At 38.8% G+C, this 14,381-nt stretch overlaps 1 protein-coding gene across 2 annotated transcripts in view; it reads left to right on the forward strand.

Annotated features, from left to right (window-relative positions):
• Positions 1-14,381, forward strand: part of LRGUK (leucine rich repeats and guanylate kinase domain containing) — a 118,188-nt gene that overhangs the window by 36,237 nt on the left and 67,570 nt on the right. For both annotated transcript variants that reach the window (XM_029233839.1, XM_029233840.1), the window contains exons 7-8: positions 7,410-7,553; positions 12,870-12,950. In XM_029233839.1, coding sequence (XP_029089672.1) covers positions 7,410-7,553; positions 12,870-12,950 — 225 coding nt within the window. The remainder of the gene's footprint in view (positions 1-7,409; positions 7,554-12,869; positions 12,951-14,381) is intronic.

Consider the following 14,381-nt stretch of genomic DNA (forward strand, 5'->3'; position numbering starts at 1 on the left):
ATCAATAAAACTAGAAGCTGGGTCTTTGAGAAGATAAACAAAATTGATAAACCATTAGCCAGACTCATCAAGAAAAAAAGGGAGAAGACATATCAACAGAATTAGAAATGAAAAAGGAGAAGTAACAACTGACCCTGCAGAAATACAAAGGATCATGATAGATTACTACAAGCAACTATATGCCAATAAAACGGACAACCTGGAAGAAATGGACACATTCTTAGAAGAGCACAAACTTCTGAGACTGAACCAAGAAGAAATAGAAAATATAAACAGACCAGTCACAAGCCCTGAAATTGAGACTGTGATTAAAAATCTTCCAACAAACAAAAGCCCAGGACCAGATGGCTTCACAGGCGAATTCTGTCAAACATTAGAGAAGAGCTAACACCTATCCTTCTCAAACTCTTCCAAAATATAGCAGAGGGAGGAACACTCCCAAACTCATTCTACAAGGCCACCATCACCCTGATACCAAAACCACACAAAGATGTCACAAAGAAAGAAAATTACAGGCCAATATCACTGATGAACATAGATGCAAAAATCCTCAACAAAATACTAGCAAACAGAATCCAACAGCACATTAAAAGCATCATACACCATGATCACGTGGGGTTTATCCCAGGAATGCAAAAATTCTTCAATATACGCAAATCAGTCAATGAAAGAAATGCACATTTACGATAAAATCCCTGCAGAAAGTAGGCATAGAGGGAACTTAACAAAATAAAGGCCATATATGACAAACCCACAGCCAACATCATTCTCAATGGTGAAAAACTGAAACGATTTCCACTAAGATCAGGAACAAGACAAGGTTGCCCACTCTCACCACTGTTATTCAACATAAGTTTTGGAAGTTTTAGCCACAGCAATCAGAGAAGAAAAAGAAATAAAAGGAATCCAAATCGGAAAAGAAGAAGTAAAGCTGTCACTGTTTGCAGATGACATGATACTATACATAGAGAATACTAAAGACGCTACCAGAAAACTACTAGAGCTAATCAATGAATTTAGTAAAGTAGCAGTATACAAAATTAATGCACAGAAATCTCTTGCATTCCTATACACCAGTGATGAAAAATCTGAAAGAGAAATTAAGGAAACACTGCCATTTACCACTGCAACAAAAAGAATAAAATACCTAGGAATAAACCTACCTAAGGAGACAAAAGACCTGTATGCAGAAAACTATGACACTGATGAAAGAAATTAAAGATGATACAAACAGATGGAGAGATATACCATGTTCTTGGATTGGAAGGATCAATATTGTGAAAATGACTCTACTACCCAAAGCAATCTACAGATTCAGTGCAATCCCTATCAAACTACAAATGTCATTTTTCACAGAACTAGAACAAAAAATTTCACAATTTGTATGGAAACACAAAAGACCCCAAATAGCCAAAGCAATCTTGAGAAAGAAAAACGGAGCTGGAGGAATCAGGCTCCCTGACTTCAGATTATACTACAAAGGTACAGTAATCAAGACAGTATGGTACTGGCACAAAAACAGAAATATAGATCAATGGAACAGGATAGAAAGCCCAGAGATAAACCCACGCACGTATGATCACCTTATTTTTGATAAAGGAGGCAAGAATATACAATGGGAAAAGACAGCCTCTTCAGTAAATGGTGCTGGGAAAACTGGACAGCTACACGTGAAAGAATGAAATTAGAACACTCCCTAACACCATACACAAAAATAAACTCAAAATGAATTAAAGACCTTAATGTAAGGCCAGGCACTATAAAACTCTTGGGGGAAAACATAGGCAGAACACTCTGTGACATAAATCACAGCAAGATCCTTTTTGACCCTCCTCCTAGAGAAATGGAAATAAAAATAAACAAATGGGACCTAATGAACCTTAAAAGCTTTTGCACAGCAAAGGAAAACATAAACAAGACAAAAAGACAGCCCTCAGAGTGGGAGAAAATATTTGCAAGCGAAGCAACTGGCAAAGGATTAATCTCCAAAATTTACAAGCAGCTCATGCAGCTCAATGTCAAAAACCGAAGAACCCAATCCAAAAATGGGCAGAAGACCTACATAGACATTTCTCCAAAGAAGATATACAGATTGCCAACAAACACATGAAAGGATGCTCAACATCACTAATCATTAGAGAAATGCAAATCAAAACTACAACGAGGTATCACCTCATACCGGTCAGAATGGCCATCATCAAAAAATCTACAAACAATAAATGGTGGAGAGCGTGTGGAGAAAAGGGAACCCTCTTGCACTGTTGGTGGGAATGTAAATTGATACAGCCACTATGGAGAACAGTATGGAGGTCCCTTAAAAAACTAAAAACAGAACTACCATATGACCCAGAAATCCCACTACTGGGCGTATGCCCTGAGAAAACCATAATTCAAAAAGAGTTATGTACCACAATGTTCATTGCAGCTCTATTTACAATAGCCAGGACATGGAAGCAACCTAAGTGTCCATCGATAGATGAATGGATAAAGAAGAAGTGGTACATATATACAATGCAATATTACTCAGCCATAAAAAGAAACAAAATTGAGTTATTTGTAATTTGGTGGATGGACCTAGAGTCTGTCATACAGAGTGAAGTAAGTCAGAAAGAGAAAAACAAATACCATATGCTAACACATATATATGGATTTTTTTAAAAAAATGGTTCTGAAGAACCTAGGGGCAGGACAGCAATAAAGACGCAGACATAGAGAATGGACTTGAGGACGTGGGAAGTGGGAAGGATAAGCTGGGATGAATTAAGGGAGTGGCATGGACTTATATACACTACCAAATGTAAAATAGACAGCTAGTGGGAAGCAGCCGCTTAGCACAGGGAGATCAGCTCGGTGCTTTGTGACCACCTAGGGGGCTGGAATAGGGAGGGTGGGAGGGAGACGCAAGAGGGAGGAGATATGGGGCTATATGTATACGTATAGATGATTCACTGTTATAAAGCAGAAACTAACACACCATTGTAAAGCAGTTATACTCCACTGAAGATGTTAAAAAATAGAATATATTTTAATGTCTTATTGATGAAATAACATTTAAACATATTTAAACATAATATTTATTGCAGTTGAAACTTCATTGCTCTCAAATGAAGCGCTGGGCACTGAATTTGGCAGTCCTTTTACATCACTATGTGCCAGTTTCCCATTCTAGAAAACCAGAATTAGTGCTGAGAATAAATGAACGATTCCCATCAAGAAGTTAAAATTTTTAATGTTTTTCCCATAGAGAGCGTGCTTCTTAAGCTGTATGACAGTGTGACTCTGACTGAATGAAAATACAGACAATTACTTTAAAATCAGCAGGATCATAGTTGTTCCAAAGATATATACAGTATTTTTGAAATAACAGTCTAGCTCATTAATTTGGGGGTGATTATATAGTTTGTAGATTATCTAGGATTATTTCTTCTTCCTTTCCTTCTCCTTCTCACTTCTTACCCTTGGATGGCTTTGGGATTCTTTATTATATCTGTCATGAGGTGGATGGGGGGATTTTAAGCCATGAGGCTAGTAGCTTATTTCTTACGTGAACTATCCCACAGGAGAGTGTTGAACATTGTTGGGTTTTTTTGTTTGTTTGTTTGCGGTACGCGGGCCTCTCACTGTTGTGGCCTATCCCGTCGCAGAGCACAGGCTCCGGACGTGCAGGCTCAGCGGCCATGGCTCACGGGCCCAGCCGCTCTGCGGCATGTGGGATCCTCCCGGACCGGGGCACGAACCCGTGTCCCCTGCATCAGCAGGTGGACTCTCAACCACTGCGCCACCAGGGAAGCCCCGAACATTGTTGTTTGAAATGACATCTTGGGTTATCTGCAGATTTTTGACATACACAATGTACAATCCTGTCTAATTTAACCACAGACAGCTGACGGTTGGCTATGTGTTAAGCCTGAAGTGCTTTTTCAAGAGCCTTCACTTCTTACAATGAGTTAGGTGAGGGTAAAGTACTGGTTCCCAGTACTGAGGTTGGAAATGAAGCATGGAAAGGTTTAATAATTTCCTTGAGTTTTTCTGTTTTCTGTCCACTAAGGCATGTAAGCAAAGCATAAATGAAAATGAATTTGGTAAGCTGAATTGCAAATTTAAAAATTATAAAAGAAAGTCACATTTTAAAATTATGATAATTTGAAGGATTATTGGCAGTATATTCTATTTAATTTGCAGCTTGTTAGAACCTTATCCTTTTATTTACATATCTTTTTGCATTGGCATTCCCATTAACTTTAAGTGGAGCATGATATGTGGAAAGAGATTGGGGGTGTGCTTAAGGGAATGAGAATTGAACTGATTATTAAGAATGACATCACATAGCACTTTCATCCTAAGACTTTGTTTCAATAACTAAATAAATAATCTGTGTTGATAATTTCATCTCAAGTAACTTTTAGAAGAAGCATAAAAGACTTATTTTTCCTATAAGTAGATTAAGTGGATTGTTCCCAACCCCCATCCTCATCACCCAAAATGAACTAGAAAATACAGAATATGCCATCATTCATTTTCCTTAAACTTTTTGAGAATAGGAAGGTTTTCTTTTCCATATATTAAAAAAATTCATAAAATAAAATGATACTCATTTGTTTCAATAGTTTTTAATACTTTTTAAAAGATTTGTGGTATCAGTAATCCAATTGGTTTACTACTGAAAGTAATTCATTTTACACTTTAGAGAAAAAAGAACAATTCACTATACAAACCAGTTGTTAATTCTCTTCCATCAACTTTTTTTTTTAAAATAAATTTATTTATTTATTTTTGGCTGTGTTGGGTCTTCGTTGCTGCGTGCATGCTTTCTCTAGTTGCAGTGCACGGGCTTCTCATTGTGGTGGCTTATCTTGTTGCAGAGCAACAAGAGGGCTCTAGGCACGCAGGCTTCGGTAGTTGTGGATTGCGGGCTCTAGAGCACAGGCTCAGTAGTTGTGGCACACGGGCTTAGTTGCTCCGCAGCATGTGGGATCTTCCCGGTCCAGGGCTCGAACCCATGTCCCCTGCATTGGCAGGCAGATTCTTAACCACTGCGCCAACAGGAGAGTCCCTCTTCCATCAACTTTTACCATAAATATTAGGGAGAAATGTGGTTCACTTATGGTCTGCTCTGTCAACCACCTCCTTTAGCAAGTAAGGACAATACATTCCAAACTTCAAAAATCATTTTGTCTTGGTAAAAGCCATTTTTTTTCCCTTCCAACTTGGGAGATCGAGAATATTTCTCGTTTCATTTTAGTTTCTCTCTAAAGACCGCCTTTTCCCTGCTGATCATGATAAAACAAGCAAGAACTGTTCATGCACGCACTAGACATGCACTTTGAGAAGAGATGTATCAGTTTTTCATCATTGGATGTAGGGTTTTACTAGATAACTTTGACTCAGAAATTCTGATTCGTAATACTTCTCAGTTCTGCTTTCTTTTATGACCACAGGTTATGTAATTAAACTTTTCTATGCCTCAGTCTGTTCTTGTGCATCTACCGCTTTGAAAGCCATCAGAGACACTCTAAAGAAGAATTACAGTTCATCTTCCACATCTACGGCACTTCAAAGGTCTTTGGGGAAGAGGTGTATTATACATAAATTTGATATGTGGGCATATTTTAAATAGGATATTGAGGTCTTATTTCAATAAGTTAATAAGGATATTATGTTCAGTTTACTGTAGGTTTTTTCTTTCCCCTTTCTATTACACTTTCTAGAACTTTTTTGAACAGTAGGAAATTTGACTTAGGCAAATGGAGTTATGAGTATTTCTCCTTCTTATTATGGAATTTTTCAGACATATATAAAAATAAAAAGAATAGTTTAATGAACCCCCATGTACTATCATCCAGTTTTATAGATTATCAGCATTCTATTAATATATTTTAAACAGCCATAGAATTATACTAATGAACATAAACCTTGCTCATTATTGAAGTGAAATCTTATGAAAAGTTGAGTGAAAATGAACTCTTACTATTAAATACTTTGGGAAGCATGTACCAGGAAAAATATTATAGATGGTAGAGAATACTATAATTTAAGTTTTTAGTTCTAAAGTGCTTAGTAAAAGTTTTAAAAGTTTAAGGATGGGGGGAATTCCATGGTGGTCCAGTGGTTAGGACTGCACACTTCCACTGCAGGGAAACAGGTTTGATCCCTGGTCAGGGACCTGGGATCTTGAGTGCATGGTGTGGCCAAAAAAAAATTTAAGGATGGGTATAATGTGGCATTAATTGAAATCTCAGAATTACACTTTACTGTGCTTCTCAACTCAAAGTTTAACTTTACTGCGGCATAGTTTTATACCTCAAAGGCTAAAGAACCCAAGGAATTTTGAGAATGTTGGGAAATGTACAAGAAAATACAAATTATTGTTATCACTATAATTTGTTGTTATGGGTACAGGGGGGTTGGGAAGAAGAACAGTGTTTAAGTCTTATATCTTTCTCTGTTTCATGGTATTGTCTAAGAAGATGCTTACGTGTGAATTATTTAAGAACTTTGTTTATGTATCTATTGTTGTAGAACATGCCACCCCATGTGGAGTGGCATGGAGAAATTCTATTAGTTAACCATTTTATTAGCTAGCAGTTCTGTAATCTGAGCTGGGCCCAGCTGGGCGGTTCTGCTGGTCTTGCCACGTCCAGCTAGCAGATTGGCTGTGGGCTGGGCTCAGCCAGGATGCTGCAATGGCTGGGTTTCTCCTCTCTGTTTAGTCTCAGGGCTCCTCTCCAGGTGACCTCTCCACAGATTCCCTCCCACAGAGTGGCTAGAGTTCTTACATGGCAGCTTAGGGCTCCAAGACACAAGAGGAGATGCTGCCAGGCCTTCCTAAGTCTTAGATTTGGAACCGGGACACTTCTGCCATATTCTTTTGGTTAAGGCAGGTCATAGGTCTATCCTGGATTCAAGAGGTGGAAACTGTACAAGAGCATGAATAAGTGGAGGCATGTACCAGACTACTACAGTCCTCATGATATGAGGTGATTATATTCAGAATATTTCTGAAAACAGAGTGTATGTGGGAGTTAGAGTATTCAAGTGGTTTTCTGTGATGGTGATGAAAGAATTGCATTAAATTTACATTTCTAAAGGTAAGTTAGGAGCCATGCTGCCATTAAGCTTGAGGTTAGCAATGTCAAAAGCTTATACTACCTAGCTTTTGTCTTTCCTGTTGATTCAAACATTCATCTGCTTTACCTCTAGCGAAAATATTATGTCCTGAGTCTTCCAGCTGAAAGACTGGGATTTCTTTCTGGGGTGTATGTATATGTGTTTAGGGAGGTGAAAGATGGGAATGGGAGGGGGGACAAGAATGTCTTACTGATTTTAAGAGGTTTGGGGCAGTATCCAGGATGAAAACTTGTCATTACACTTTTCCCTTTAGGACATTAAGTGTATTTTATCAATTTTAGAGCAATAACCAGATTGAGAAGATCACAGGTTTGGATGACCTAAGGGTCCTGCAGATCCTGGATCTGAGCCACAATCAGATCAGTAGCCTCCAAGGCTTAGAGAGTCATGACTTCTTGGAAGTGATCAACCTTGAGGATAATAAGGTAATGTCATATTATACTTTATATGTCTTGGTTTTAGTGTCTATAATTATTTCTCAAGTGCTATCACATTCAATGCCAGCTCAGGAAAGTTACTCTAGAAAACCTCCTGGAGCAACAGTTGAAGGACTGCTTTTTTTTTTTTTAATAGTAATAATTCTTAATTTTTGAAAATTTGAAGATTGCTAATTACATGGTTTTGAAGGTTTAAACTGCAACCAGGTGCACATGACTTTGTGAAGTAGATATATTCGTGTGAAATTTGGGGTAGAAAGATGGCATTAGGAATGTCTGACGTGTCAGAGGAGGGAAGCTAGAGACAAGAGAATAGTCTCAGGCTGGTGTTGCCTGTGCCCCATTTAATGAGAAGAGACACAGGAAGTGAATTCTTATATCCTATTTGTAACAATAGGGTACGTTCCCAACCCGAATGAGTTGGGGATTGGACTTACTCAAATTACCCTATCTGGCTTAATGCACACATTACTTCACCAATTGGCTTTCACTTTTTTTTTTTTTTTTTTTGTGGCACGCAGGCCTCTCACTGTTGTGGCCTCTCCTGTTTTGGAGCATAGGCTCCGGACACACAGGCTCAACGGCCATGGCTCACGGGCCTAGCCGCTCTGCGGCATGTGGGATCTTCCCGGACTGGGGCACGAACCCGCGTCCCCTGCATCAGCAGGCGGACTCTCAACCACTGCGCCACCAGGGAAGCCCAGATTTCACTCTTAATTACATTTTATTTTTAATAAAGCATTTGTGCTCCTAATCATGGCGTATTAAGTTGGTACCTATAACTCACCTCTTATGCAATCAGATCTACATTGTGATTTTATTCATCTCGAGTACTTTTTCATATTTTGGGGAAAATTTTCATAAGATGAATGGTTATTTTTTCTTGAAAATGAAAATTTTGGCTAACCCTGAAAGAGACATAGATCCTAGCTGGAGTGAGATGCGTTCCTGTGGAGATATTTCTCTGTTCGGCTGTGTTGGTGCTTATCAGCTGGGTCTGATGACTCTTTCTCCAATGAGCTTCCATTAGCTGTTAGATTTCTAAAAATCAAGAAAAGGAGGCAATCTTTAGGTCTGGGAAGAAGTGGATTTTTAATCACAGGCAAAAACTGTTCCTCCTCATTTTCACTTGACTTGCATATTAAATTGTTTGTTAACTTCTAAGGTTAATTCTAGTGGGTGACTTTTGTTCACTGTCCCACCTGTCTTATGAAGTCAGCACAATCTCTGTCTCATATGGTTTTAGTGTCTTTTTCATGAAACGGCCATTAAAATGGTTTGCAGATACATACAGGTGGTGTTCAAATGGCAGAATGCACTCATCACATTTCAACTCAGTGCATCTCAGGATTTAGGAAAAGGAGTAATGGTAATAATAATGACAATCACAGTCATAAAATAATGCAGAGATTTTCATTGCGTATTTATGCACAAGGCACTGTTTTAAGCACTTTGCATATATCATCTCATTTAATCCTCATTATAACCCTATTATTATCGCTATTCTACAGATGAAGAAACTAGAGCAAAGAGACGTTAAGTAACTTGTCCAAAGTTATACCATATCCAGTGAATAGCAGAGCCAGGGTTCAAACAGAATGATTTGCCTCCAGAGTCAGTGTTCTTAACCCTGCAGGCTAATACATTAAATGAAATGGTAATGGCCCTCCCTTCAGAAAAGTGTGTGGTGTTGTCATGATCTAGAAGAGTGCTTTCTGGCTTAAATATAATGTGAGCCTCATGTGTAATTTTAAATTTTCTAGTAGCCACAATAAAAAGGTATAAAAGAAACAGGTGAAATTAATTTTTTGCTTTATTTAGCCCAATATATCCAAAATATTGTCATTTCAACATGTAATCTTTATAAAAATTATTGATGAGATATTTTATATTCTGTTGTTTCATACTACGTTTAGGACATCTATTGTGTATTTTGCACAGTACGTTTGAATTTATCCTAGCCATATTCCCAGTGGTAAGTAGCCACATAGGGCTAGTAACTACCATATTGGGTAGCACAGGTCTAGAAAGACCACATGAATAGTATGGTGTTCTCTTCCTTTCCAGGAGACTTTTCAAATTACATTTGAAATAGTTGAAGAAAAAAAGGGGGATCATTAGGGAAGAACAGAGTTTATAATTTTCAAATGTTGAAGAAACTCCATTAAAAAAGAAAAAAGTGGCCACACGTCCCAAAGGAGGGATCCTTTGGCAACAAGCGATTGGGTCCGTAACAATGGCACAGTTCCCTCACTCCCCGCTGGGCAGATTGGGGAACAACCAACAGTATGTGAAATATTCTGTAAGCCGAGCCATCCAGAGATTTCCTCAGAGATTTCTCTAGCACTACTGAGAATACTGTGTATCAAGGATGGAAGATTTATCATTTAAGAGAAACATAACATAGCTATTGCTTCTCATATGATTAACTTGATGTTAGGAATATTATCTTATTGGGAGCACTTTTATCAGTATTATTTACTTGCTATAAGCTGTTGAAACATTGCCGTAGCTTCACATGATCATTTGAACATCTAAGTTTTTTTGCAAATTCATCATGAGCTGGTGATTTGGGGGCCTTTGTCACTCTCCACGCTACAATCCTTGTTAGATTTGAAGTCATTTCTATCATTTAAAACTTATCCCCCAAATGTTAACTCTATTACAACCTCAGCCTTTTCTTCTAGAAGCAAAATATTGGTCTGGGAGTTACTTAGAGACTGCTCTTTTACTTCTCTGAGTCTTACTTAGTGTCATTATTTCATCTCTCTCTCTATCTAGCATGTATTTTATGAAAAAGACTTAACAGGCCTCTTTAGGTCTGGATGGTTAGGCTTGGAGAGCATGGCTTAAAAGGAAATGTCAAAGAAAGGAGCCAACTTCTCCCTACATAGTGGAAATTGAAAGGCTTCTGCTTGGTGGGGAGTAGCCAACGGGGGCAGAGGAGATCAGGGGAGAAGGGTAGACTGGAATCTGGGGATCAGCGCTGCTGGTATGACATTCTTGGCCTCGTGGCTGAAGTTCCTTTCAGAATATAATCTTTCTGGCAGTGTTTCACTTCAGGTGGTTTGGGGGAGTTGTGTCTGTACACCTTTTGTGATCGCCTGTGACACACACAGCCTTGGGTCTTGGCATTTGAAGAGAGAAGACGTGAGGGTGGGTCTGCTGCCGGGTGAGGTCTGCAGGACGGGGTGGGCGGCGCATGCAGGATGGCCCGTGTCTGGTGCACATCACCAGTTCAGCAGAGGTGGGCACTGGTAGCCAGGTGCCTCCACGTGTGTTCCCCTCTGCCCTTACCCACTTCATCCTACCTTTGAAAGGACTGGGAGGGGAGCTGGATCCCTCTCATTTGACTCTCAAAAGACTGGTTCATCCCATCTGACATCTTAGTGATAATATTTTACATAGTCTGTGATTATTCTATTCATAGTGTTCACAGCATTTACAAGATCTTTCCATGTTAAGCATCATCGATGTTACCATCTTCTAAAATGGTTGCCTAGTGTTCCTACTGTGGGACTGTGCCATGACTCATTTAATCACATAATGATGGAATTTTTCAGAATTGAGAAAATTTTAAACTTTTACCAAAACGTTAGACCGAATGCTCATGTATCTAATTTTCGTCTGTCTGATGATCTTTTCAGTATAAACCTCCTGAAGGTGGGATAGCTGGTTTATAGCTTATGCATGTGTAGCACATCCACTCCCACCAGCGATGTCTGCAAGTGCACGTGGCCAGGATGCGTTGGTGAGACATGTTGGCTGCGAGGAAACATCTCCTCCTAACATTTGTGTTAGGTCCAAACACAAGAGCTGTAGGCTAGAGGGGAATCAATCTATTGATTGATTGAGCAGTGTGAACCAAAGTGACTCTTCCACCTTCCCAAATAGCACAATATTTAAAAATTGATCCTTTTATCTTGTAGATGATCCAAATGGCAGTTTAATGGAGAGTCTAGTCATCTTATGGAAAAAGCATAACACTGCTGTAACCAGATTAATGTGTGCAGGTTGTATATTGTAACTTGGAATTGGCCTTTCACATTATGTCTTTGAAAATGGCATCCTTAGAACGTGGCACATGTGTTCCTCCCCTGATTTAGCTTTGGGAATAGCTTACATCTCAACTGCATTTTGTGGTTGGATAACTCAGGAACTATTAGTGACTCTGCTGTTGGAGTGATCTTACCATGCATGCAGAAATGACTTGGGGAGAAATAGAAATGAAAAAGTGATTATTAATTTTTTGTAAAAGTTCAGCATCTACATCTGAAATAAGATTATAATTATGCTAATTACAGGACATTCAAGGAAAACTGTTTGTCTTTAGTTTAGTGGAGAATTCAGGCCTGCTGCCACCCAAGCTCTATCCCTGCTCAAATTAAGGAACTATCAAGCAACCTTTTTCCCTCTTACTTTTTAAAGTCATGAAACATTACCTGACAAAAAAAGTGTATAACACATAAACGTACCATTTAGCAAAGAATTTTAAGGTGAGTAGTCATGTAACATTCACATCAAGAAATATGTCATACATGGGCTTCCCTGGTGGCGCAGTGGTTGAGAGTCCGCCTGCCGATGCAGGGGACACGGGTTCGTGCCCCGGTCCGGGAAGATCCCACATGCCACGGAGCGGCTGGGCCTGTGGGCCATGGCCACTGAGCCTGCGCGTCCAGAGCCTGTGCTCCGCAACGGGAGAGGCCACAGCACTGAGAGGCCCGCATACTGAAAAAAAAAAAAAAAGAAAAGAAATATGTCATACAATCTCCCATGTTTACCTTTTATTAAAACAATTATCTCATTGAAAAACTGATAGAGCTCCACATGTACATGCAGTAAGAAGGCTTCCCCAGCCACAGATGACTACAGTAACCAGCAGAAGCAGCGTTGGGGAGGGAGATTGGGGAGCTGGAGGCTAAGCAGAATAGTAATGGGGAGAAGCATGTAGCCCTTGCATGCATTTTTTGCAGTTTCTCTGATTCTATGTACTATTTAATTTCTGCCTTAAGATAAACGTGGGTGAGATGAGAAACATCTACCTCACTGTTGTCTATCCAGAGAGGAAAAAAGAAAATGTGGCTGTGAGTTTGCATTTACTGAAGGAGCATGCAATAATTCCCTTGTTCTGTGTAGCTTTGTGGAGTTCTCATTAAAAAGCTGGATAGTCACAAGAGCAATTTTTAAAATAAGTTGAGTTTAAAGGATTCAAAGTAGCTCCTCTTATATTACGTTCTCTGCCGTCTTGGTGCATTTAGTCTGTTGATTATATTGTGTGTGTGTGTTTGTTTTTGGATTAAACAGATTGCTGAGCTGGGTGAAATAGAATACATTGAAAACCTACGTCTCCTTCGAGTTCTCAGTCTTCTAAGAAATCCAATTCGGGTGAGACATCCTTTATGTTGGGGGCAGGGGAGAGGGATGAGGACTTTCTTGAAATTCTTTATGAAGTGCTTTTGATAGAACATCAGGAATGTGAATAAGGTGTGTTTATCTTCATTCTCTATTAGAAGGTGTAAGCAAAGTCGCACCTATGTACCACCATAGGTGCATGTAAAGCCTGAAACTGAATACTGGTTGCCTACTCTGTGTGGTCATTTGTGACTCATCCAGGTGGTAATAACGATTATCAGGCGGGAGCTATTGAGATTGTAGAGCAATGTCCTTTTACATGAAAGAATGCGTGATGCCTGAGGTGTAGATGGAATGTGGTTCCTATTTTATAACGGGAAAGTCTAAGATTAGACACTTAAAGAAATTCCCCTGGGGATTGTTGTAAAATTGGCATTGTAAAATGATTATAGAAAAAAAATCATATATTTCCTACTGATTCTTCACCTGTGGATATCAAACTTTCAGACTTTTTCAGGATTCTCTTTTTTTTCCCCCAGTGATAGATCCTTTCGCCTCAGCTCTGTCCCTCCCTCTTTGTGCATATGTCATTCATTCCCCTTTCTATCTATATCCTTCACTCGCCTTTCCATAGACTCTTGAATTTGTATGTATCTCTGAGTACCTTTCTTTTTGTGTGTGTCTTGAGAAACGTGTCCGGGCGGTCAAAAAATCAAAATGAAAAATAAGATCTAAAAATAAAAACAATGTTTGGTATGAGAATAGTGGCAGGCAATTTAAAAGCATCCCTGGGAAAGAAAGTGTTTAAAGTGGCCATCCCTCCCAGTTCCAGATCCATAAAGAGCATCTAGGTGTTTGCATAAATAAATAGCACAAACCCTTTCACATGTTAACTCATTTATATATAAACTTCCCCCACATTTGCACTTTGAAGTACACAAAAGGTACCATTGTAGATTCATTTCATGTATATTCTCATCCTCAGAACGCATCACCCACTTAATATCTTTCCCTTCAAATAAATGTAGCTTCTTAATACAAAATAACTGTAACTATATTTCTAAAAGGCAGGTAATCCTAACACAGAAGATGATAGGGAGTAATATGGGGGTTGTTCTGTAAGTGAATATCATTTTATTATTGTAAAACAAATTCATAATTAATCATACAAATTAATATAAAACAATACAAAGTAATAAATAATGAGAAATTAATGAAACTCTTTGGAATTAGAAGATAGGGTTTGGGTCACTGGCCATAGAACCTTAGATGAAATACTTCACCTCTCTGAGCCTCAGTTGTTTTTTCTTTAGAAATGAACATAATCAGAACTGTCCTGCTTATCTCACAGGGAGATTAACAAGATCACACATTTGAAAAGCTTTATAAGTTACAAGGCACAGTCTGCGTTTGAGTTGTTAATATAAGGGGACTGGTAAGCTGAAAATGTAAAGACCTATGCAG

This window comes from Monodon monoceros, unplaced genomic scaffold, assembly GCF_005190385.1.
Source record: "Monodon monoceros isolate NGI ecotype Baffin Bay Population unplaced genomic scaffold, NGI_Narwhal_1 Super_Scaffold_2, whole genome shotgun sequence".
Lineage (NCBI taxonomy): Eukaryota > Metazoa > Chordata > Mammalia > Artiodactyla > Monodontidae > Monodon > Monodon monoceros.